The following is a 26,106-nucleotide window of genomic DNA, read 5'->3' as shown; positions in this document are numbered from 1 at the left end:
AATGTAGGAGTTGCGAAATGCAGAGGTCAGGGTTGGAATGTCCTCCACTCACAGAGAGAGAAAAGGGAAGGAAAACAAGGTTTTGAATGGGGTACTGGAGGTCTCCGACCTGAAATGTTGACTCTGTTTCTCTTCCTAAAATATGACCCAATCTGCCGAGCCTTACCAGCATTTTCTGTCTGTTTTTGCCGTTCATGAGATTGTCAGCTGACTGGAGTTTGTTTAAACTGTGTTTCTTAGCATTATTGGTACTCATGGTCATAACCAAGCAGTTCACCTTTGCACAGTGGGGAGGTTGGGAAAGGGAATCAGAAGTTAAACTGATTTAGTGATCAATTACTCCCCTTGTGCTACTGCAGCTGATAACTTCAATGAACATATTAAAATCATGTTATAGTAAACATCAAAAACCTTACTTGTGTCACTGCTCTGATAACTTCATTCATCTTTGATTGAAACTGGGACGACTGGATCGTTTCTGATTTCAGCTGTGTAAGAAAGAGCCAACATGGTGATGGAACAGCATCCAATAGATCAACTGCCAGATGCAGAAGCTTGAGAAATTCAAACACACCTTTGTTAGAAATTTGTTTTCATAAACTTAAAAAATTAATGTAACTGTATTTGAGATACTGAGCAATATTTAAAATTGAAATTTGAAACTAAACTGAGATTGGGAGGCATAAGGAAAGCGAAAGATGTGGAAACAAAGTTGAGAACTTGTGCTTAATTGGGAACCTTTATGCCCCTGCCCCACTTAGGAAATCTGAACGGAAACCTCTGGAGACTTTGCGCCCCACCCAAGGTTGCAGGTGGTTGCCGGAGGTTGCAGGTAGAGGAAGCAGGTAGAGAGACGGACGAAAACCTCTGGGAACCGCACGGAAACCTTGGGTGGGGCGCAAAGTCTCTAGAGGTTTCCGTTCAGGTTTCCTAAGTGGGACAGGGGCATTAAAGGTCAATAAGTGCAGAGATGAAGTGTACAGGACAACGTGAGTTACGGAACAAGTGGAGTTCTGATTGAATACAATTTCACGAGGAGCTATCCAAGAAACTGAGTAAACCATTAAGACCAAAGAGAAGCTGCCAATGGGACAAGGTATCTTCAATAAATGCAGAGCGTTTATGAGTACAGGGGTATTGCCACTGTAATGTCAGTCAAACATGGCGACCGATTACATCCCCGCTGCCTGGCCTGTGGCCTATGTGTCCGCGAGTGTCATATGCAAGAGAGATCATTAATTTGCCAAGATCATCCCATGAGCGCTGAATACTCAAGATTTACAACGCCAAAGTACATGGCTTACTGGACTTAGGTCCTCCTGTGCTACCATATAATCATATAACAATTACAGCACGGAAACAGGCCATCTCAACCCTTCTAGTCCGTGCCGAACACGTATTCTCCCCTAGCCCCATATACCTGCGCTCAGACCATAACACTCCATTCCTTTCCCGTCCATATAACTATCCAATTTATTTTTAAATGATAAAAACGAACCTGCCTCCACCACCTTCACTGGAAGCTCATTCCACACAGCCACCACTCTCTGAGTAAAGAAGTTCCCCCTCATGTTACCCCTAAACTTCAGTCCCTTAATTCTCAAGTCATGTCCCCTTGTTTGAATCTTCCCTACTCTCAGTGGGAAAAGCTCATCCACGTCAACTCTGTCTATCCCTCTCATCATTTTAAAAACCTCTATCAAGTCCCCCCTTAACCTTCTGCCCTCCAAAGAATAAAGCCCTAACTTGTTCAACCTTTCTCTGTAACTTAGTTGCTGAAACCCAGGCAACATTCTAGTAAATCTCCTCTGTACTCTCTCTATTTTGTTGACATCCTTCCTATAATTAGGCGACCAAAATTGTACACCATACTCCAGAATTGGCCTCACCAATGCCTTGTACAATTTTAACATTACATCCCAACTTCTATACCCAATGCTCTGATTTATAAAGGCCAGCACACCAAAAGCTTTCTTTACCACCCTATCTACATGAGATTCTACTTTCAGGGAACTGTGCACAGTTATTCCCAGATCCCTCTGTTCACCTGCATTCTTCAATTCCCTACCATTTACCATGTACGTCCTATTTTGATTTGTCCTGCCAAGATGTAGCACCTCACACTTATCAGCATTAAACTCCATCTGCCATCTTTCAGCCCACTCTTCCAACTGGCATAAATCTCTCTGTAGACTTTGAAAATCTACTTCATTATCCACAACCCCACCTATCTTAGTATCATCTGCATACTTACTAATCCAATTTACCACACCATCATCCAGATCATTGATGTACATGACAAACAACAGTGGACCCAACACAGATCCCTGTGGCACCCCACTAGTCACTGGCCTCCAACCTGACAAACAACCATCCACCATTACTCTCTGGCATCTCCCATTCAGCCACTGTTGAATCCATCTTGCTACTCCACCATTAATACCCAACCATTGAACCTTCTTAACCAACCTTCCATGAGGAACCTTGTCAAAGGCCTTACTGAAGTCCATATATACAACATCCACTGCTTTACCCTCATCAATTTCCTGAGTAACCTCTTCAAAAAATTCAAGAAGATTAGTCAAACATGACCTTCCAGGCACAAATCCATGTTGACTCTTCCTAATCAGACCCTGTTTATCCAGATGCTTATATATGTTATCTCTAAGTATCCTTTCCATTAATTTGCCCACCACTGACGTCAAACTAACAGGTCTATAATTGCTAGGTTTACTCTTAAACCCCTTTTTAAACAATGGAACAACATGCGCAGTACGCCAATCCTCCGGCACCATTCCCATTTCTAATGACATTTGAAATATTTCTGTCATAGCCCCTGCTATTTCTACACTAACTTCCATCAATGTCCTAGGGAATATCCTGTCCGGACCTGCAGACTTATCCACTTTTATATTTCTCAAAAGTGTCAGTACTTCCTCTTCTTTGAATCTCATAGGTTCCATAACTACTCTACTTGTTTCCCTTACCTCACATAATTCAATATCCTTCTCCTTGGTGAATACCGAAGAAAAGAAATTGTTCAATATCTCCCCCATCTCTTTTGGCTCTGCAGATAGCTGTCCACTCTGACTCTTAAAATGGACCAATTTTATCCCTCGTTATCCTTTTGCTATTAATATAGCTGTAGAAACCCTTTGGATTTACTTTCACCTTACTTGCCAAAGCAACCTCATATCTTCTTTTAGCTTTTCTAATTTATTTCTTAAGATTCTTTTTACATTCTTTATACTTCTCAGGCACCTCATTTACTCCATGCTGCCTATAATTATTGTAGATCTCTCTCTTTTTCCTAACCAAGTATCCAATTTCCCTTGAAAACCAGGGCTCTTTCCTATTTTTACTATTTCCTTTCAACCGAACAGGGACATAAAGATTCTGTACTCTTAAAATTTCACCTTTAAATGTACTCCATTTCTCTTCCACATCTTTCCCATAAAACAAACTGTCCCAATTTACTCCTTTTAAATCCTTTCGCATCTCCTCAAAGTTAACCTTTCTCCAATCAAAAATCTCAACCCTAGGTCCAGTTCTGACCCTCTCCATAATTATATTGAAACTAATGGTATTGTGATCACTGGTCCCGAACTGTTCCCCAACGCATACCTCCGCCACCTGACCCATCTCATTTCCTAACAGGAGGTCCCTTCTCTAGTAGGTACTTCTATGTACTGCTGCAAAAAACTATCCTGCACACATTTTACAAACTCCAACCCATCCAGCCCATTTACAGAATGTGTTTCCCAGTCTATGTGTGGAAAATTGAAATCTCCCACAATCACTACCTTGTGCTTACTACTAATATCTGCGATCTCCTTACATATTTGCTCTTCCAATTCTCGCTCCCCATTTGGCGGTCTATAATACACCCCTATAAGTGTTGCTACCCCATTCCCATTTCTCAGTTCCACCCAAATAGCCTCCCTAGACGAGCCCTCTAATCTATCCTGGCAAAGCACTGCTGTAATATCTTCCCTGATAAGCAATGCAACACCTCCACCTCTTGCCCCTCCAATTCTATCACACCTGAAGCAACTAAATCCTGGAATATTTAGTTTCCAATCACAGCCCTCCTGCAACCATGTTTCACTGATCGCTACAGGTTTACTGAAATAATTTCTAGGCTAGTTTCTCCCCCTCATGTCCTCTAATCCTATGGTGAACTTCCTGTCCAGGTGCAAAGGTCAAGCTCTTCCGAATATTTGCTCCAGCCACATGGGGGGGGGGGGGGGGGGGGGGGGGGGGTTGAGGGGAACCGGGTTGTGGGGAACCCATTTCAACTTTACAATTATTTCATGTTAACCACACTGGGCTAGAAATGTATGTTGAACCCCAATGAGAGCATTGCTTGGGCTAAGCAGCAGGACATTTGATTGTTGCCAAGCCCACCTCAGTATTTTCTGTATTCAATGACTTGTGCTCAGGGGATGATCTAAGAAAATGAGAAATTATCCCACTCATGTATGACACTCAAATGAAATTTCCCCTTATTTATTCTTCCAATGTATTTGTTTCAAACACTTTAATGTACCAGTAAATTAATTTCAAACAATGGACCTTACCTGTATCACAGAACTTTCAGATCCCACCAAAGCAACAAGCCCATTTATCGCAGCTAATCGATGCATAGTTGGGCAACCCTTAAAGCGAGTAAAAGGAGAAATGAAGCGCAACAGGTCAATTTGCTAACAATGAGAATGAAAATATCTGGGTTATACATAACCCATTGGAAGTCAAGATAAAATTATAATTATTGGCATGTCTATATTATTGAAAACTAAAAAATTGGTTCAGAAACAAAATAATACAGAATTCAGTCATTTGTTGAATACAGAAACATTACTTACCTTTTTGCCATTATTGAGAATCTCTGGAAATTCAATGTATATTATGGATAAAATGCCAAAGAAAACTTTAAAAAATGTATGTACCATCATAACAGCTACTTTCTGTAACGCTTTTGTGCAATACTTACTTTAATAATGCTGACAAAAGTAATTAAGGAACCGTGCTAATTAATTCAATTAATTTAACTCTACTCTGCTAGTGCATGTTATTTCATGTGATTCATTTCAAACCGTGGCAGTATGTTCAGATAAAATGCTCTAAGGAGCCATAATTTGCTAAATGGTTGACTGCGTGAGATGGTGTCCAAGTGCCCTTGCCACTCCATCGCTGGTTCTTACATTAGTGATCCATTCTTCTGTTATTTGAATGTTGAGAGGGTATCTGCCTCTTGCATCTGTCAGGCAATGCATTCCAGATTGCCACTACCCTCTGGGCAAAATAAAAATCTTCCTCAGATTCCCTCTAGTCTAAACCTTTAACTTTTCACGTTAAACCAGTGCCATCCCATCTTAGATACCGCTGCCCCAATGGTGGGGGTTGTTTCTAATTATTTACCCTTATTGAGGCCTCATTATTTTGTGTACTTTGTGTACTATAATCTACCCAACCTATCCAGTCACTCCCGGCGTCCCACCATTGTTCCTCGCAAAATATATCATTGCACATCTGTCAGTGTTGAAATAAATCCATATGCTTTTTTTTGATTAATTCATGAGAAAGGTCCCTGGAAAGGTCAGCATTTAATTCTCATCTCAAAGATGACACTGATGAGACTTCTCCTGGAACTGCTGTAGTTTTGTGGTAATACAGGTGCACAACCTTTTATCCGAAGTTCCAAATAACGAAAAGCTCCGAATAGCGGACATTTTTTCGGTCCTTGAAGAAAGGTCCTTGAAGACGTTCACCGAGGGCGGCCCGCAGAGGTGACAGCGGAACCTCCGGTCGGTCCTCGAAGAAAGGGGAACTAAATCCCCATTCATAAAAGAGAAGGTGAGGGTATATTGCGCGGGAGGGTTAATAATTGACAATATGCTGCTGTCTGCCGCTGAGTTAAAAAGTTCCCACGGTAGACTCACGATACACAGTGTATCGTGAGTCTTGCGTGGGAACTTTTTAAACTCAGCGGGCAGGCAGCAGCAGATTGTCGCTCCCTTCAGTTTCACCCCACCTACACCCCTCTGCTTCCCGGCCATGTGTGTGACCCCTTCCCTCCCCTCTCCAGCTCCCCGCCCATTGCACCGGCGTGGGGGCTTTGCACTGTCTTCACGTCGGCGATGCCAGCAGGTTAGTGCCAGTCACCGGAGACGTCAGGACCAACGGGACACCGACCCCCAGGCCCACTGCAAGCACGGAGATCCCAGAGTCCCACAGCCAGCAGCAGCCCAGCCCCATTCCAACTCCAGAGGAACACGCTCGCCGTAGGGACAAGAAACTGAAGGTGTGCAAGGTACGTCTTGGTCTTGGGGTTGCGGATGAGGGGACGCAGCTCGGGCTGTGACGTCTCCGGCCACCCCCCTGTACAGGAGCTGAGACTGGGAACTGTGGGGTTGTTTGCAGTTGCAGAGGGAGGGGGCAAGGGCGGTACAGTTCCCAGTCTCAGCTCCATTCCAGGGGGGTGGCCGGAGACGTCAGGACCAACGGGACACCGACTGCAAGCACGGAGATCCCAGAGACTCACAGCCAGCAGCAACTCTAGCCCAGCCCCGCTCCAACTCCAGAGGAACCCGGGTTGCAGATGAGGGGGCGCAGCTCGGGCTGTGGCCGAACTGCCACTTGTCGCTGTAGCGGCCCATCGGGGAGCGGGTTCCTGTTGGTCCTGACGTCTCCGGCCACCCGCCTGGACAGGAGCTGAGAGACATCAGGACCACCAGAAGCCGCTCCCCGATGGGTCGCTACGGCGACAAGTGGCAGTTCGCCCACAGCCCGAGCTGCGCCCCCTCATTGGGACACCGACCCCCAGGCCCACTGCAAGCACGGAGATCCCAGATCAGCAACTCCTGCCCAGCACCGCTCCAACTCCAGAGGAACACGCAGAAGCTGATGGTGTGCAAGGTACATCTTGTTCTTGGGGTGGCGTAGCTCGGGCTGTGGGCAAACTGCCACTTGTCGCCGTAGCAGCCCATCGGGGAGCGGATTCCTGTGGAGTTGGAGGGACAGGGAGACACAGCGGCTTTTGAGAATGGTGGGCAATCACTTCCAAAGTTCTGCCCAGTCAGTACACCTCTCCTACACTTGTCTCCCGCACTAAGATCATCTCGCAGAGAATGATCCCAGCCTAACCCTCCCTAGTCTCTCCTATTCGGCAAGAAAAAACTACATTGAAGACTCAAACTCGCGATCGAGTAACTGCCGGGATCTAGGCGCAAACTCGCGATCTAGCGGATATGAGCCGAGCACTCTACCAACCACTGAGCCAGCCGTTAAAATCTACACTAAAAATCTTCCATTCCGAAAGCCGAAAAATTCTGAATTACAAAAAGTGTCTGGTCCCAAGGCTTTTGGATAAAAGGTTGTGCACCTGTAGTACCATACCATACCAAAGCCTGTAACTAGTCTCCTTACTGTTAACCTTCCAGGTTTTACCAAGTAACTATATTGAAATTTAACCACATTTTTCAGACACTGGCATAAGTTAATATAATTGTGAATCAGCAAAACCTAACCTCAGCTAAAAGAATTTTCAACCAAGCAGAAAGCAGTCGGTTTTGAAGGTCTTCAGCCTTGCCGTGCCCACATACTGCCAGCCCATGAGCTACATTTCCCAGAGCCATTGCAAAGCCCGGAGTCTGAAAATAAATGGAAATAGAATTAGATCATTAATTTTCAAAGTGTCAATATACACGGCATGCATCAGAGGGAAAGTAGATTGAGATGCAGAATCAAACGCTGAATAAATCAATTCTACTTTGTTGTCATATGCCCAAGACTATTCTGGCTTCCATAATTATGTTGGGATATACCCTTTAATCTACTTGCATGAGATTAATTGAAGATAAAATGGGTCCATTGGAGAGACAGAGTGGACAGCTATCTGCAGAGCCAAAAGAGATGGGGGAGATATTGAACAATTTTTTTTCTTCGGTATTCACCAAGGAGAAGGATATTGAATTATGTGAGGTAAGGGAAACTAGTAGAGTAGCTATGGATACTATGAGGTTCAAAGTAAAAGAAGTACTGACACTTTTGAAAAATATAAAAGTGGATAAGTCTCCAGGTCCTGACAGGATATTCCCTAGGACATTAAGGGAAGTTAGTGTAGAAATAGCCGGGGCTATGACAGAAACATTTCAAATGTCATTAGAAACGGGAATAGTCCCCGAGGATTGGCGTACTGCGCATGTTGTTCCATTGTTTAAAAAGGGTTCTAAGAGTAAACCTAGCAATTATAGACCTGTTAGTTTGACTTCAGTGGTGGGCAAATTAATGGAAAAGATACTTAGAGACAATATATATAAGCATCTAGATAAACAGGTCTGATTAGGAACAGTCAACATGGATTTGTGCCTGGAAGGTCATGTTTGACTAATCTTCTTGAATTTTTTGAAGAGGTTACTAGGGAAATTGACGAGGGTAAAGCAGTGGATGTTGTCTATATGGACTTTAGTAAGGCCTTTGACAAGGTTCCTCATGGAAGGTTGGTTAAGAAGGTTCAACTGTTGGGTATAAATGCAGGAATAGCAAGATGGATTCAACAGTGGCTGAATGGGAGAAGCCAGAGGGTAATGGTGGATGGCTGTTTATCGGGTTGGAGGCAGGTGACTAGTGGGGTGCCTCAGGGATCTGTGTTGGGTCCATGGTTGTTTGTCATGTACATCAATGATCTGGATGAAGGTGTGGTAAATTGGATTAGTAAGTATGCAGATGATACTAAGATAGGGGGTGTTGTGGATAATGAAGAGGATTTCCAAAGTCTACAGAGTGATTTAGGCCATTTGGAAAAATGGGCTGAAAGATGGCAGATGGAGTTTAATGCTGATAAATGTGAGGTGCTACACCTTGGCAGGACAAATCAAAATAGGACGTACATGGTAAATGGTAGGGAATTGAAGAATACAGTTGAACAGAGGGATCTGGGTATAACCGTGCATAGTTCCTTGAAGGTGGAATCTCATATAGATAGGGTGGTAAAGAAAGCTTTTGGTATGCTAGCCTTTATAAATCAGAGCATTGAGTATAGAAGCTGGGATGTAATGTTAAAATTGTACAAGGCATTGGTGAGACCAAATCTGGAGTATGGGGTACAATTTTGGTCGCCAAATTATAGGAAGGATGTCAACAAAATAGAGAGAGTACAGAGGAGATTTACTAGAATGTTGCCTGGGTTTCAACAACTAAGTTACAGAGATAGGTTGAATAAGTTAGGTCTTTATTCTCTGGAGCGTAGAAGGTTAAGGGGGGACCTGATAGAGGTCTTTAAAATGATGAGAGGGATAGACAGAGTTGATGTGGACAAGCTTTTCCCTTTGAGAATAGGGAAGATTCAAACAAGGGGACATGACTTCAGAATTAAGGGACAGAAGTTTAGGGGTAATATGAGGGGGAACTTCTTTACGCAGAGAGTGGTGGCGGTGTGGAATGAGCTCCCAGTGGAAGTGGTGGAGGCAGGTTCATTGGTATCATTTAAAAATAAATTGGATAGGCATATGGATGAGAAGGGAATGGAGGGTTATGGTACGAGTGCAGGCCGGTGGGACTAAGGGGAAAAAAATTTGTTCGGCATGGACTTGTAGGGCCGAGATGGCCTGTTTCCGTGCTGTAATTGTTATATGGTTATATGGTACACATAGCCAACATACATCAACACGTTCCAAATTTCCACACATCACTGTCAATGATTTCCCTTTGTCCACTGCCCGGTTAGAATTTATGTATGATTTAGCTTTTATTTATTATTGTGAATTTGTCTATGTGCCTGTGATGCAACTGCAAGATTTTCTAACTGTATATTTTTGCACTGTCTTGCTTTTTTTTTGCAGACTTTTCTCCCCCACTTTTTGTAGAACTTGCGTGAAATTTATGTATATACTCGACCAGGTGGGACACGTTGAGCCCCGTCCCCCAACTCGGGGTGGTGGGCTCGTGGTGTCACACGGGAGGACTTGTCCCCGAACGCGGCGTCGGTGCTCACCCCGGAGACAGGTGCACCCCAGAGCCAATCACCCCCATCACCCGTTCCCCCAACGTAACCCATTGCAATATTCCACCACTCACCCATAGCCCCCAATTGCGCAAGCGCGGCTCATTTCCCCTCATCCCCCTATAATTCCTCCCCCTCCTCCTTCACCTCTCCCTCCCTCTCCTTTCCCCTACCCTTAGTCACTCTCTCCCACCCTCCATAACCCCTCTCCCCTCCCTACCCCCCTGACCCGTTGGGTCAAATTTCCCCAATGCAATATTCCACCATCACTCGTTTCCATCACTCACCCGTTCCCCAACGCAACCCGTTCCCCCAAAGCAATCAATCCTTCCCACATGGGGGGGGGGGGGGGAGTTGGCCTTCCCGGAGCCAATGAATGGGACTCTTGGGTCGGCATCAGGGGGGGGGGATCGCAAAAATCTCACTCTCCCCTTACTCCCCTTGAAGCTGCTGATCCCATTGTCTCTCTGTCACCCCTCCCGCCGCCTCCTTTTCCCTACCCTCAGTCACTCCCTCCCTCACCTCTCCCCTTTCGTACTCCCCCACTAAAGACAATGTTTAAATAACATTTCTTCTCCTCCCATCCCCCACACCGTCAACTCTCTTAGGTTCTGCATTGGCAGCAGAGATCCCATTGTGATGTCATTTTCGGTTTTCAGAATCTTCACGGCAGCTTATGTAAATTAGATCCCATTGTGACTGGACGACTGTGAGATGCGATTATGACATCATCACTGGAAGTTGCTAGAAAAGTCTCCCACTCCCAGACAGTTATTATTTTCAAAGTTGCCTTTTTAAAAACTTTAAATATCAATAACTTGTGAAATATAACATCAGATGTGAAGAAACTTAATACTAACGACCACGGGAAAAAGCCGAGTAAGATTCTGCAAAAAAGATTTGCTCTATTGTGTGCCGTTTTGGCATAGTTACTTGATCTCACAAACAGACAAACAAGACAAGGCTTTTAATAGTATATAGATATTTTTGTGTTGCCCGAGTCTATTTGCCTGTGATGCTGCTGCACGCAGAATTTTCATTGTACTTGTACCTCACTTTATCTGTGCACAGGACAACAACCTCAACATGACATGTCTTCAGGGTTAAGTATCAGCTTATCTTATAATTCACATATGTATTGCCGTGGCAATCTGCATTTCTTACATGAGCTTAAAGAAATCAGCTGAGAAACTAGTCTAAATAAAAATTACTGCATTAAGTTTTTGCAATGTCAGTAGGTGAAACAATGATTATGAGGCTTGAAGACAAATGTAGCTACTCTTAATATCTTTGCTAATTACACATAAGCTAAATGTTACTGTAACTCCTTGTGTAGTTAGTCCAAACAGTTAAAAGGCGAATTTGTTTTACATTTATGCATTCATGTTACCAGACCTCACAAGACCATCTAAAAATTGGTGGTTCCTCAGGGTTCACCTTGTGATATGATGTGTACCTAAGCTGTACAGGCCTGAGAGCTCCCAATAAGGTAATTGTTTGCACCAAGGTCAAAAGAGATGGTGCTGTAATTAACAACCCAACCATTAAACTCAAATTTAGAAAAATAGCCACTTATTGCTCAGTTGCTTCCACTGGATAATACTTGCATTCAATGCCCAGTGAAGACATGGATTACGTTCAGCTTTGATATAATAAATTGCCAAAAAGTTACATGAATAATGAAAAGTGGTCATTTTAGTGGATATCATAGGGCTGTCAGCACTTGAAGCTTATTCATCATGAGTCTATGTTTAAAAATAATTGCATTTATACTGCATCTAATTACATTCTCAGGATATCTCAAAACATAGCTAAACTTTACTAGTTGGCATGCATCTGTTTATTTTGGGAACTATTAGTAAAGGTAAGAATGTTGGACAGGGCTTCTATTCTTCCAAAAGATCTTTTTACCTTCACACGAATGAGTTGACAAGCTCTATTGATTAATGCTTCATCCAATAGATAGCATCTCCTCCAAGAACAAACATTGGCACTAAAGGCCAAATTTGGAACATAACCTCATGCCTGAAAGACAGGTTTCTGATTCAGAAGAAAGAATGCTGCCCCTGAGGTAAGCTGAACTAAATATGATTGAAAGCCTTTAAAATGTCAACCTAGCAGCACAAGATTTATGCTGTCATAAATATTAGCTGATTGAGGTGTATGGAAAATTAAAATGCTCAGTGCATGAAATTACTTTTGTTTTGGTTCAAGATTCTTTTGACAACTTCTTTCCACCAAAAGCATTTTGATTAAAAAATTGCTAAAAAGTTTTAAAACAAGCAAATTTGAATACATTTAAAATGATGGCCATGGATTACAATAACACTGTTAAGTCAGACAACTGGGCACAACAAGGGAGTTGTTTCAACATGTCAAAAAAATCGCCATAGTTTAGGCCGATGGAATATCACTTTCCACTGAAGTTTGGCAGGCCAATTTTTAAGTACGAAAGCACGATCTCACATTTGATCAGCGATTTTATATTAATGTCTGTATGAAATCCGGGGTCAGGAACAAATCAGCATCCCAGAATTAAGCAGGCTGGCTACAAAAATATGAAAAGAATCAGAAAATTTGGTGGAATAGCTGGACATTATCATACTAATCAATTAAGATGATAATTGTTGTTGATGTTGACACTGATGTTGGAGACCTGTATTTTCTTTAAGTTTGTATTATACAAAGGTAAGTTGCATTAATTATTCTCTTCTTCTTGCGTATGGCGTGCATACCTAAAGTTGTAGGACAACTTGTTCTATTTGATGGTATTTGATTGGGCACACCAGGTTGATTGCATTCGTCGAAACAGGGCAGACCATGTGAAGGTTGCAATCTCCCACTCCATTAATTATTCTAACTGATACATAATCATTGCTGTTTATGTTTACTTGCTGTGAAGCAGAATAGTTAGTTATGTGTTTGAATCTTTACATCATTATTCTTTGCCTATTTTCCTAGTTTACTTTCAGTAAAAATACATAAATGGAATGTCATTGAGGCTCAAAGTGTACACTGATATAGATTTGTACATGTAGGTCCACTTGAGTCAAGTCCCGGGAGCAGCAAGGGAATGAGGGAACAGCACGGCATTGGGAGCTTCTATTGCCATAGAGGGAATGCAGAGACAGTTCACCAGACTGATTCCTGGGATGTCAGGACTGTCTTATGAAGAAAGACTGGATAGACTTGGTTTATACTCTCTAGAATTTAGAAGATTGAGAGGGGATCTTATAGAAACTTACAAAATTCTTAAGGGGTTGGACAGGCTAGATGCAGGAAGATTGTTCCCGATGTTAGGGAAGTCCAGGACAAGGGGTCACAGCTTAAGGATAAAGGGGAAATCCTTTAAAACCGAGATGAGAAGAACTTTTTTCACACAGAGAGTGGTGAATCTCTGGAACTCTCTGCCACAGAGCGTAGTTGAGGCCAGTTCATTGGCTATATTTAAGAGGGAGTTAGATGTGGCCCTTGTGGCTAAGGGGATCAGGGGGTATGGAGAGAAGGTAGGTACAGGATACTGAGTTGGATGATCAGCCATGATCATATTGAATGGCGGTGCAGGCTCGAAGGGCCGAATGGCCTACTCCTGCACCTAATTTCTATGTTTCTATGTTTCTATTGCCACTAAACACAATTAGTTCTCTGGAAATAAGCCATTTCAACGGCTTTTTTTAAGAACGTCTGGTCCGAGAATATCAAATAGCAACAAAATCAATGGAACTGTGACGTGACAGCAGGGTCACCTCAGCAAGGTGGGCAGTTCAAATCCAGATAAAACTGATAAACTAAAAACCCTGGAATAAAAGTCTCAAATGTGACCTTATTTTGAACCTACAATACAGTTGCATTTGGATTTTTAGTTTATTTAGAGATAGAGAATGGAAACGGGCCCTTCAGCCCACCGTGACAACCAGCGATCTCTGTTATACTAGCACACACTACACACTAGGGATAATTTACAATTTTTACCTAAGCCAATTAACGTACAAACCTGTGTCTTAGGAGTGTGGGAGGAAACCGGAGCACCCAAGTAAAAACCAATGCAGTCACGGGGAGAATGTACAAACTCGTACAGACAGCACCCTTAGTCAGGATCACACCCAAGTCTGAGGCTCTGTAAGGCATCAACTCTGTAAGGCATCAAACATTGCGCATAATGCTGCCCATGGCACGTTGATGTGAGGTATGAAGCTAACCAGAAATCAGCACAGATTGATCATTTCACTCAGAAAAGCTGTAAGAAAGGTTGTTACAGCACAGGATCTTCTCCTGAAGGAGAAATTGAACTATTTCAAAAATCCATTTGCACACTAATTCCACTTAAACGTAAGATTCAATCTTGCAAGAGGTAAAGCACCTGCTGTGTCTGTTCCCCTGCTGAGTTTTCCTCCTACTGCTGCTCTCCAATGCCAAACACAAAATTCAGTCTTAGTTAAGGGATGGATATTCACAAGAATGGCAGCATACTTTTTACTTTTCTGCTTCCTATCTTTTGCACTTGGCAAGAGATGAAGGAGCTTCTCTCCTTTCTGCTACAACATAGTGCTGTGAGATGAACTGTGCAAACCTAGCGTACCAAAATTCCAAGGTCAGATAATTAAGACAGTGACCTTGAAATTCTTCTGGTTTCCCAATGAGCTGCAGTATGAAACTTAAAAAGTCCAACACTAACTTCATGGTTGAGTATAACTTTGTAAACTTGAGTATACATCTTAATCTTGAGCATGTGAAGACCGTTGATAGATAACTGACCTGTTGACTCTGCTCTGTCAAGGTGCGCAGTTTATTCATGATCTCTTCGGCTTCATTCGGCTGTATGATACCAGCATTGAACGCAGAAATACATACACATGCAATTGAATAAGCCAGAACCTGAAAAAGATTAATTTTTGATCTTTTGATAATTTCCTTGCGGTCGGTCACATCTTACCTTTTTTGGACCATCGACGGCTACTAATTTAGCCTCAATTCATGAAGTTAATCAGCAGGTTTTATTTCTGCAGATGCCTACTGCACCTCTTCACATTTACATAGTTACATAGACAATAGGTGCAGGAGTAGGCCATTCGGCTCATATTAACAATTGCAATCATAACATCAATCTTATGTAGATACAAGCCACTGCAGATGCTGGAATCTGGTGCAAAAACATAAACTGCTGGGGAACCTGTATGGTAGCATCTGTGGAGGGAAATAGGCAGATGTTTCGGTTGAGACCTTTCATCTGGGCTTCATTGTGCACTTGGGACAGATGAAGGAGATTCTCTCCTCTAGGGCACTGAATTACTGCAGCGAGATTGAATGTGCAAACTTGCTTGCCAAGATTGCGAGGTTGGAGAATTAATACAAAAATCAGTGAAATAAAATGAGAAAATATATTGGCAAAAAAGATGACCGAAACACTAGAGGATAGCATCTAATCCAACCTATACTTTGTTCTCACTACCTCTGCCTCTCTACCCCCCTCCCCAACCATTCCATGACATGTCCACAGCTGCGTTGACCCATTGCAGCCTCAAGAGTTAAATCAGATTGCAGGCCCTGCTGACGTTGCTGCCCTACGAAGTGGAGATACCTGCAAGTGATAACTATGTCTCAGGTGGTGGATCCTGAACCCCGTCCCCAGAATCACTGACGGCCTTTTGATCCTTTAAAAAAAATGTTTCTAAATGTCTTTGATTATCAGAAGCAATCAAACATTTTTGAGATTTAAACAATTTGAAAACAAAGTGTTAGTGGAAAATGTAAAAGGACATCGACGTTAAAGAAATGAATTGAAACATTGAGTACCATTTAAAAAAAAAGCATATCCCTGTACTTCCATTTGCGACCCAGGTCAACGAACCCATTCAAATGAATGAGGTCATGTTGAAATTGTCAGCGAATCCGATGTATTCAGAGGTCACTTACAAAGTTATTTTTCACTCAGCATGACTGGTCTACTCCCCTGGATTAGAAGAGGCAAGGTGGGAGATCTGGTCAAACTTAACAGGGCTGAGAGCAATTATTTATGGTGACATTTCTGCTAGGAGTACACGAACAGAGATATTTATAGTTCAGTCAAAGCAGAGAAGTTTGAGAAATGGATTAAAAAACATAAAATACAGCAATTGGGTTCAAAACTAAGTAAGTCACAATGGAAAAGGACACAAAGTGCTGCAATAATTCAGCAGGTCAGGCAACATCACTGGAGAACATGGTTGGATGACATTTCGAGTCAGGAGCTTTCTTTAGACCCTCCCAACCTGAAACTTCTGCTATACATGTTCTCCAGAGATCCTGCCTGACCCATTGGATTACTCCAACACTTTGTGTAAACCAGCATCTGCAGTTCTTTGTTTCTACATTAAGACAAAGTGGATCTCTGTTGACTCTGACTCAGTCACAATTGGAGTACTACCCAGTTGTGAGTGCCACACTTTGTAAAGGTTTCCCAGGAGATGCCAAATACGAAGAACCAAAATAATTCCAGGGATTTGGCACCTTAGTTATGTGGACAAATTGGGTAAGTTTGGTTTCTTCTCCTGAGAAAAGAGGTGGTGGTAAACAGATTGGAAAGAGCAATTTAAAATCATTAAGAGTATGGACTGGGTGGAAACGCTTTATATTAGCGGATGGGCCAAGTAATATTAGACCCTGGATAAGGTTTATTGTCCAAGGAACCAAAAGAAATGCTTTTAAAGTCTTATGCTTAGCAAGTGGTGAGGGTTTGGAATGCACTACTAGGGAAGCTGTGGGGGTTGATTCAATTGCATAATTCACAAGGGAGCTGGAAGTATCTCAAAAGCAAATTTGCAGATGACACAAAGCTGGGTGGCAGTGTGAACTGTGAGGAGGATGCTATGAGAATGCAGGGTGACTTGGACAGGTAGGGGGAGTGGGCAGATGCATGGTAGATGAAGTTTAATGCGGATAAATGTGTGGTTATCCAATATGGTAGCAAAAACAGGATGGCAGATTACTATCTAAATGGCGTCAAAGTTGGGAAAAGGGGAAGTACACCAGGATCTGGGGGTCCTTGTACATCAGTCTATGAAAGTAAGCATGCAGGTACAGCAGGCAGTGAAGAAAGCGAATGGCATGTTGGCCTTTATAACAAGAGGAATCGAATATAGGAGCAAAGAGGTCCTTCTGCAGTTGTACAGAGCCCTAGTGAGACCACACCTGGAGTATTGTGTGCAATTTTGGTCCCCTAATTTGAGGAAGGACGTTCTTGCTATTGAGGGAGTGCAGCGTAGGTTTACAAGGTTAATTCCTGGGATGGCGGGACTGTCATATGCTGAGAGAATGGAGCAGCTGGGCTTGTACACTCTGGAGTTTAGAAGGATGAGAGGGTATCTCATTGAAACATATAAGATTGTTAAGGGCTTGGACATGCTAGAGGCAGGAAACATGTTCCCGATGTTGGGGGAGTCCAGAACCAGGAGCCACAGTTTAAGAATAAGGAGTTTAGAACTGAGGCGAGGAAACACTTTTTCTCACAGAGAGTGGTGAGTCTGTGGAATTCTTTGCCTCAGAGGGTGGTGGAGGCAAGTTCTCTGGATGCTTTCAAGAGAGAGCTAGATAGGGCTCTTAAAAATAGTGGAGTCAAGGGATATGGGGAGAAGGCAGGAAAGGGGTACTGATTGGGGATGATCAGCCATGATCACATTGAATGGCGGTGCTGGCTCGAAGGGCCAAATGGCCTACCCCTTGTCTATTATCTGAAAGGAAAGCATTTGCATGGTTTGAGGGAATGGGAAGGGAAATGACTGGAGAGCCCTGTGGACGTGATAGGACTCAGTATGAACCATGTGGTCATTGTATCAAATGGTGTGAATCCAGGGCACCGCCTGCCTCAAGCCGGTATAGCACCCTGATGATGTTGAAACTCCAGTCTTTCTTCACAAGTATAAAACAAGCTGACTAACACCCTGGGGCTCTTGGAGGGCCGCATAAAGTTGGGGTAATTTATCCTGAAAACTCCTTTTACTATTGAAGGCAAATGGGCAAATACAATTCAGTCATCAGCTCCTTTCTAATTAGCTGCTCATGAACTAAAAAAATCAATACCATTATTAACTCAGCAATATTGAAGAATAGCTAGCGAGTTGGTAGATAACCAGAGGACAATAACATTCTTTATACTTAGTGGCTCTTGCTGCTTTCTATGACAACTCAAAAAGCTAAGTGTTGCCAGGACAGGGTTATTGAGTACCTATGTACGGCTTCTGGCAAAAACCATGCCGACGAAACTGTACACGTGTCCGAGTCTGGAGATTAATTTCGAGCCCACATCATCACTATTCATTATTTTACTTCATCTTAATTGCAACAATGGCAAAATATGGCTGATAGTCGAAAGTCTCAATCTATTCTTCTGTACATGGGCATGGTACCTCTGAAGCAACCTACCTCCTGCAGTACCCTGGTCTGAGTCGCACTTTCATCCAAGCTAGTGCAGAGCTTCCCAAGGGTGACAGAGACATGCACACGGGACTCTGTTTGGTTGCTGTGACTCATGAGGGATAGAACCAGGCCAACTCCCAGGATACATCCTGTACTGTAAAATAATAAAAACATCAACTATTAGAATTATTACTGGAGACTGTTTACTCTCAAGCCTCTGCTTCGCGGGCACTGCCAGTTCCTGATTTACTTGTTATATGGAAAAACTATAAATTTAATGTTTTGAATTGTTACATTTATCTAATGCATGCCGGTGGCACATTATACTGTCAAATAGTCACTGGGTATCCTGTTCCCATGAAAGCTACTGCTCAACCCGAGGCTTATATTTTGCTTCAGATTTCAGCTTCTGCAGTCTCTTGTCTCTAGTTTTCCTGAGTAGGTAAGGAGAAAAGTTCTCATTCCAATCCAATATGGAAAAGGGTAGGTACTTTTGGTGGGAAATTTTGGTGGGAAATTCACCCCACCCTCCCCAAGAGACTGCAACACAAAATAACCCATCTAAATGTCACATTACTATCCCTCTGCCAGATGACAGACTCAGGATAAAGAGCTGGTGGAGGAACCTTTGAGGCCAGTTAACCACCCCTCATTGCATTGTGAGGATTTGATCAAAGTGCAGAGGAAAGGCTGATCGACCTGGGGTGATTGGCAGAGCAGTGTATCATGTTGGAGAAGAGTTTTTTTTGTTTTATTTCAAATTTCCAGCATCTCAAGAGTGTCATATGGATCGGGAACAGAACAACAAATTTCTTATTTGCTGCAGTTTGACAGGCACACAATAAATAATTCTACAATAATTATTAATATAATAAATTATCTGTAATACCAGACAACCAGATCAAGAGTCAAGAGTGTTGTATTGCCATATTTTCCGAAATTGGATGAAATTCTTACTTGCAGCAGTGCAACAGATATGCAAGTATAGAACTCTGAAAAAAACAAAATATATATGTGACGACATGTCCTCCCTTAGGGCCGCTCCAATCCCCATCAGCAGCAGACAGGCCGGAGGAAACCTATGATCAGCCCCACAAACAATGCCAAGCTGAGGAAAACATCGGCACTCTGGCCAGGGGAAGCTGTTGGGATGAATCCAAGTTGTCTGAGCATCCTCACTAACAATGAGGAACTGTGCCCTTGATGTGGAGAGAGTGAGGGGGAGAGAGAGAGAGAGAAAGTGGGGGGAGAGAGAGAGAGAGAAGTGGAGAGATAAAAAGAGAGAAAGAGAGAGAGAGATTAGGAGAGAGAGAGAGAGAGAAAGGGGGCGGGGGAGGAGAGGGGGAGAGAGAGAGAAAGAGAGTGGGTTTGAGCCCGATAAAGAGAGTTTGAGAGCCTCAGTGGGCCTGAGTTCTTGGGGAGAGAGAGACAGAAAGAAAGAGAGAGAGAGAGAGAGGGAGAGAGAGGAGAGGAGAGAGAGGAGAGAGAGAGAGAGAGAGAGAGAGAGAGAGAGGGAGAGAGAGAAGAGAGAGGGAGAGAGAGAGGGAGAGAGAGAGAGAGAGAGAGAGAGAGAGAGAGAGAGAGAGAGAGAGAGAGAGAGAGAGAGAGAGAGGGAGAGGGAGAGGACATATACTGTACATACAAATCACACACATAGTGCAAATCACACACATTTGCCCACCAGTTTGCGCACAGAGCAAATAGATCCACAGAGGACGCTGTAGCCACAGCTCTCCATGCTGCACTGTCTCACCTGGAGCAGCAGGGGAGCTACGTGCGGATGCTCTTTGTGGACTACAGCTCTGCTTTTAATACCATCCTTCCCCACAAACTGGTGGACAAACTGGGGGACTTGGGACTTCCACACTCCACCTGTACGTGGATAAATAGCTTCCTGTCGGGTCGCAGCCAGAGAGTCAGAGTGGGCCATCATACATCCACGGCCCTCAGCCTCAGTACCGGCTCTCCACAGGGCTGTGTGCTGAGCCCCCTGCTCTACACCATCTACACACATGACTGCACCCCCGCCCACCACAGCAACACCATTGTCAAATTTGCGGATGACACTACAGTGGTGGGACTCATCTCCGGGGGGGACGAGTATGCCTACCGGGATGAGGCGGAGCAGCTGACAGTGTGGTGCGAAGAAAATAACCTGCTCCTCAACACCTTAAAGACAAAGGAAGTAATAATAGACTTCAGGAAGAACAAAACGGACATGGTACCATTGACTATCAGAGGGGACTGTGTGGAGAGGGTGGTGGATTTCCGCTTCCTGGGAATCCATATTGAGGAGGACCTGACGTGGAGCGTGAACACCACTGCGCTGCTGAAAAAGATCCAGCAGAGACTGCACTTCCTGAGGGTGTTCAGGAAGAACAACATCACTCAGAGACTGCTGCTGTCCTTTTATCGGTGCTCCATTGAGAGCATACTAACATACTGTGTATGCGTGTGGTACACCAGCTGCACAGCGGCTCAGAGGAAAGCGCTCCAGAGGGCCATTGACAACGCCCAGAGGATTGTCGGCTGCCCTCTCCTTACCTTGGAGGACTTACACAGTTCCCGCTGCACCAAAAAAACCCAGAATATCATAAAGGACATTTCCCACCCCGGACACTCCCTGTTTGAACTGTTGCCGTCAGGCAGACGGTACAGATCTACAAGGACAAGGACGAACAGACTAAAAAACAGTTTTTACCCCACTGCTATAAAAGCACTAAATGTAGCCGCCAAGGAACGCAGGGGCGAGACATACTAAGGGACTGTGGTAACTGTGAAATCGACAGAAGGATGGAGGGTTGGGTGTGTATGCGTGCTGTGTTCGTGATATTTATTTAGTTGTTTATCTTTATTATTTTACCGTGTATGTATCGTTAGCTTTTAGAAATGTTTGAATGCTGCACTGACTGGCTGACATTTCAAATTTCGTTGTACATGGTCCATGTTACAATGACAATAAATAAACTATTCTACTCTATTCTATTCTAAAGACAAAAGCAATGCTCCCTAGTCCATGTAGTCTGCAGCTTATTTGGAGACTGTAGCGTTTAATAGCCTGATGGTTGTTGGGAAGAAGTGGTTCCTGAACCTTGACGTTTCAGTTTTCAGGCTCCTATACTTTCTTCGTGGTGACAGGAGTGAAATGCGTCTTTTTGAGGCAATAACTCCTGAAGATCCCTTCGATGATGGGGAGATCAGTAAACACAGAAAAACCTTCAAGTCAGACAATAAGTTGTGTTATTGTGTTATTCAATATGATCATGGCTGATCATCCAAAATCAGTACCTCGTTCCTGTTTTCTTCCCATATCCATTGCTTCCATTAGCCCTAAGAGAAATAGCTAACTCTCTCTTGAATACATACAGTACTTGTGATGGACTGGGCAGTTTTCATCACTTTTCACAATCTTCTTCGTTACTGGACAATTTAAATTGCCAAACCAGTCCATGAAGCAACCAATCAATACTACTGTGCACCTGTAGAAGTTCAAGGGAGCATTTGTCAAAATTCTGAATCTCCTTAGTCTTCTAAGTTCCTTGGTTTTACTGACATTGAGGCAAGGTTATTGTTCTGGCACCATTAGGTCAGCCGCTTGATCTCCCTCTGACTTGTTGTCATTTGTAATTCGTTTAATAGCGGTGAGGTCATTGGCACATTTGAAGAATGGAGTTGAAACTGTGTTCAGCTACGCAGTCATGAGTATAGAATGAGTAGAGCAGGCAGATGAGCACTCAGCCTTGAGGTGCTCCTAATATTATTGAGGAGAAGTGTTGCATCCAATTTGTACTTATTGTGGTCTGCTGAGGAGGAAGCAGAGGATCCACTTGCAGAGAGATGCTCAGAGACCCAATTCCATCAGATTGCTAACCAGTTTGGAGGGGATGATAGTATTGAATGCCGAGCTATAATTAATGAACGACAGCCTGGCTTATGTGTTTTTATTGTCCAAGTGGAGCAGTCCAGAATGGAGAGCCAGTGAGATCGCATCCTCTGTTGTACGGTTGTGGCGGTAGGTAAATTGTAATAGGCCCAGGGAGGATATGTACCATTACTAACCTCTCAACACACTTCATCACCACGGATGTTAGTGCTACCAGTTGGTAGTCATTGAGGCATATCACCTTATTCTTCTTAGGCACTGGTATTATTGATGCCCTTTAAAAGTAGGTGGGAATCTCCCTGATGGAGGTTTAAGATGTCTGCACAGGTTTTAAGAACGCGACCAGATATACCATAAGTTCTAGACCGATTTTGAGGGCTCGTCATCCTGAGGGATCGTCTGGCATCTGCCTCTGTGATTGTATTACTATTGGGAGCTATGGAGGCCTGGGAAGGCATAGCAGTGTCCCCCCTATCATAGCATGTGTTGAACGCATTGTGCTTGTCTGGGAGTGATGCTTCGTTGTCACTGGAGCTGCCCTCTGGCTTTGCCTTGGAGGAAGTAATGGCGTGTAAACAAAATAAAGTCCATAGTAGATCGTAGCTGAGGTATGGTTGTGCTGAGTGTTGTGCACTGTGGTTCAAGAGTCTGATGGTTCATGGGAAAAAGCCATTGTTGAACCTGGAGGTCTCAGACTCCTATACCGTCTTTCCAAATGTAGATGCAAGATGAGAGCGGCAGTATTTGTTGATTTCCAGCTATTATCTCATGACTTGCTGGTAATGTTTACTGCTAGATTTCAGAGGACGGTAATACATGGGGAGGGTGTAAATGGAGAGGCAGATGGGTGTTCGAGCTGTGCTAAAATCAGAGATGCAATGTTGAATGAGTTTCAAGCCCCATTATCTTTTTCATTATTCATTCAAACATAAAAAAAGTATTCTGCACAAGTAACATGATTTTGATTTGAAACTTCTGTACTCAGAGTAGCAAGATGCACAATCTAATTGTATTAAATATGGTGAAATCACAAGCAGACCTGTGTAAACAGAAACAGATTTCATTTCTGAGCCATTAGCTTAAGTGAAGCTTGAAATTCCACATAATGTTGACAATGCTTTGTGCACCATCAGGAAGAAATTCATTCACCGAGATGAAATGACAATATGGTTGTGATACATAGAACCAAAGTTCTAAATGAAAGCACCATATGCAGCTTGCACTTTATTGTTGTTTAGCTGATGCAACATTAAATGAGTTTCAAGCCCCATTGCCTTTTTAATTATTAATTCAAACATAAAAGCAATCTTCCTGCTGCACGTTATTTGAAAGTTTTGTACTCAGAGTAGCCAAGGTAGATATGCATTGCAACACATCACAGTCATTCAGACATAAGACTAGAATTTTAATACTGCCTGTAAGAAAACCACCAATAGAAACTATTCACCGGAGGTAAAATTGTGCATCCAGATCATCACATTACGAAATGCTTTCAACTTTATAGGATTGAGCTCAATCTTGTGCTCAATCCTGTGCTCAATCCTATAAAGTTGATAGCATTTTGTAATGTGATGATGAGGACAAGCACAGCAGGATCTGGCAAGTTCGCTCCACATTATTGTCAGGATATGGGGAGAAATATCTCATGGATCAAGGACTTATCTTGTAAAAAATCTACACTTCATTTTTTGGCAGATTCGTCAATTAAACTATTTCACACAAAAAACATAAAAATCTGTAAACTTTACTTGTATTCCAGGTTCATGTCAAAGCAGCATTTCTCCAATGCGTCGAGAGATTTCATGAGCAGCAAATTCATTTTCTGTGCTGAAACATCACTGGAAAATAAAGATCATAGTTGGCTTTAAATTTGTATGGATGGTTTCATACTCAAAAACTGATTATGTTCTGTAAATCCAACCATGAAATAGCTTGAAATAATGCATGCTGTGCTTGTAAACCCAAATGGATTGAGATTAATTTTGACAGGATGAGAAGGGTGGTTCAATATCAATTAATTGCAAATAAATGTTCTTTCAATTATCACTGCTGTTTCACCCAAAGTCCCTGAACATTCATACATTAGCAAATACTCCACTTGCAATATCCTGATAGGATATTTAAGAAATGTGTTGTATTTGATGCTAATTTCCTGCTGATCTTCAGTACAATAATTTTGAAGATTTACTTCAGTTGCATTTCTCAGTTATTACAATAGATTTGATTTTCAATTCCCTCCTGCTAGCATTAAAAAAAGGTGCGTTGTTATAATTTTAAATTGTAATGACTTCTGAGAGCACAAAGTAAAACCTCTTATGAAATTGTTAAATCTTTCCACCTGAATTGTAGCTCAAAGAACACAAGGATAATTTAACGATTTAGATGAAGGAATTAAATGTAACATCTCCAAGTTTGTGGATGACACACAACTGGGTGGCAGTGTAAGCTGTGAGGAGGATGCTATGAGGCTGCAGGGTGACTTGGATAGGTTGGGTGAGTGGGCTGATGCAGTATAATGTGGGTAAATGTGAGGTTATCCACTTTTGTGGCAAAAACAAGACAGATTATTATCAGAATTGAAAATAGACAATAGGTGCAGGAGGCCAATCAGCCTTTCAAGCCAGCACCGCCATTCAATGTGATTATGGCTGATCATCCACAGTCAGTACCCCATTCCTGCCTTGTCCCCATATCCCCTGTCTCCACTATCTTTAAGAGCCCTACCTAGCTCTCTCTTGAAAGAATCCAGAGAACCGGCCGCCACCGGCCTCTGAGAGAGAATTCATTATTATCTGAATGGTGTCAGATTAGGAAAAGGGGAGGTGCAACAAGACCTCGGTGTCCTTGTACATCAGTCACTGAAAGTAAGCATGCAGGTACAGCAGGCAGTGAAGAAAGCTACTGGCATGTTGGCCTTCATAACAAGAGGATTTGAGAATAGGAGCAAGGAGGTCCTACTGCAGTTGTACACGGCCCTGCTGAGACCGTACCTGGAGTAATGTGTGCAGATTTGGCCTCCTAATTTGAGGAAGGAATTGCTTGCCATTGAGGGAGTGCAGCGTAGGTTCACCAGGTTAATTCCTGGGATGGTGGAACTGACATATGATGAAAGAATGGATCGTCTGGGCTTATATTCACTGGAATTTAGAAGGATGAGAGGGTATCTTATAGAAACATAAGATTCTTAAGGGATTGGTCAGGCTAGAAGCAGGAAAAATGTTCCCAATGTTGGGGGAGTCCAGTACCAGAGGTCACATTTTAAAATAAGGGGTAGGCCATTTAGGATTGAGATGAGGAAAAATGTTTTTACCCACTGAGTTGGAAATCCATGGAACTCTCTGCCACAGAAGGCAGTGGAGGACAATTCACAAGAAGATTTCAAGAGAGAGTTAGATATAGCTCTTAGGACTAACGGAATCAAAGGATATGGGGAGAAAACAGCAACGGGGGTACTGATTTTGGATGATCAGCCATGATCATATTGAAAAGCGATGCTGGCTCAAAGGGCCGAATGGCCTACCCCTGCACCTATTTTCTATAAGCAGTTCTAAAGTATAATGAAGTGTCACGATTAAAGACACGGCTGCATTAAAGTGTGCGAAATATTGAATAACATTTCAATCACCTGAATCCACTGGTTATGGTAAACTACAGGTAGTTCTGCTATAATGCATGTTTCCATGTTCCAATTATAGGTAACGCGATTGGTGAATTCGGGAACACCATTTGCATTACGTTGGGAAAATTGGTTATAAAATGGTTTTAATCAGGAACTAGAGAATCACTTAGATGATAGATATAGATACAAAGAACTTCAGATGCTGGATTA

The 26,106-nt window shown here is 42.9% G+C and overlaps 1 protein-coding gene across 3 annotated transcripts in view; it reads right to left on the bottom strand.

The window, feature by feature from the left end:
* The window catches only part of focad (focadhesin), a 228,058-nt gene that overhangs the window by 31,934 nt on the left and 170,018 nt on the right, over positions 1-26,106 (bottom strand). For all 3 annotated transcript variants that reach the window (XM_055632770.1, XM_055632768.1, XM_055632769.1), the window contains exons 28-33: positions 24,026-24,115; positions 18,401-18,548; positions 14,759-14,878; positions 7,530-7,652; positions 4,581-4,658; positions 417-488 (exon numbers count right to left, since the gene is read on the bottom strand). In XM_055632770.1, coding sequence (XP_055488745.1) covers positions 417-488; positions 4,581-4,658; positions 7,530-7,652; positions 14,759-14,878; positions 18,401-18,548; positions 24,026-24,115 — 631 coding nt within the window. The remainder of the gene's footprint in view (positions 1-416; positions 489-4,580; positions 4,659-7,529; positions 7,653-14,758; positions 14,879-18,400; positions 18,549-24,025; positions 24,116-26,106) is intronic.

The sequence above is a fragment of the Leucoraja erinacea genome, chromosome 3 (genome assembly GCF_028641065.1).
Source record: "Leucoraja erinacea ecotype New England chromosome 3, Leri_hhj_1, whole genome shotgun sequence".
NCBI classification, from domain to species: Eukaryota; Metazoa; Chordata; class Chondrichthyes; order Rajiformes; family Rajidae; genus Leucoraja; species Leucoraja erinaceus.
This window is presented reverse-complemented; position numbering and strand designations above follow the sequence as displayed.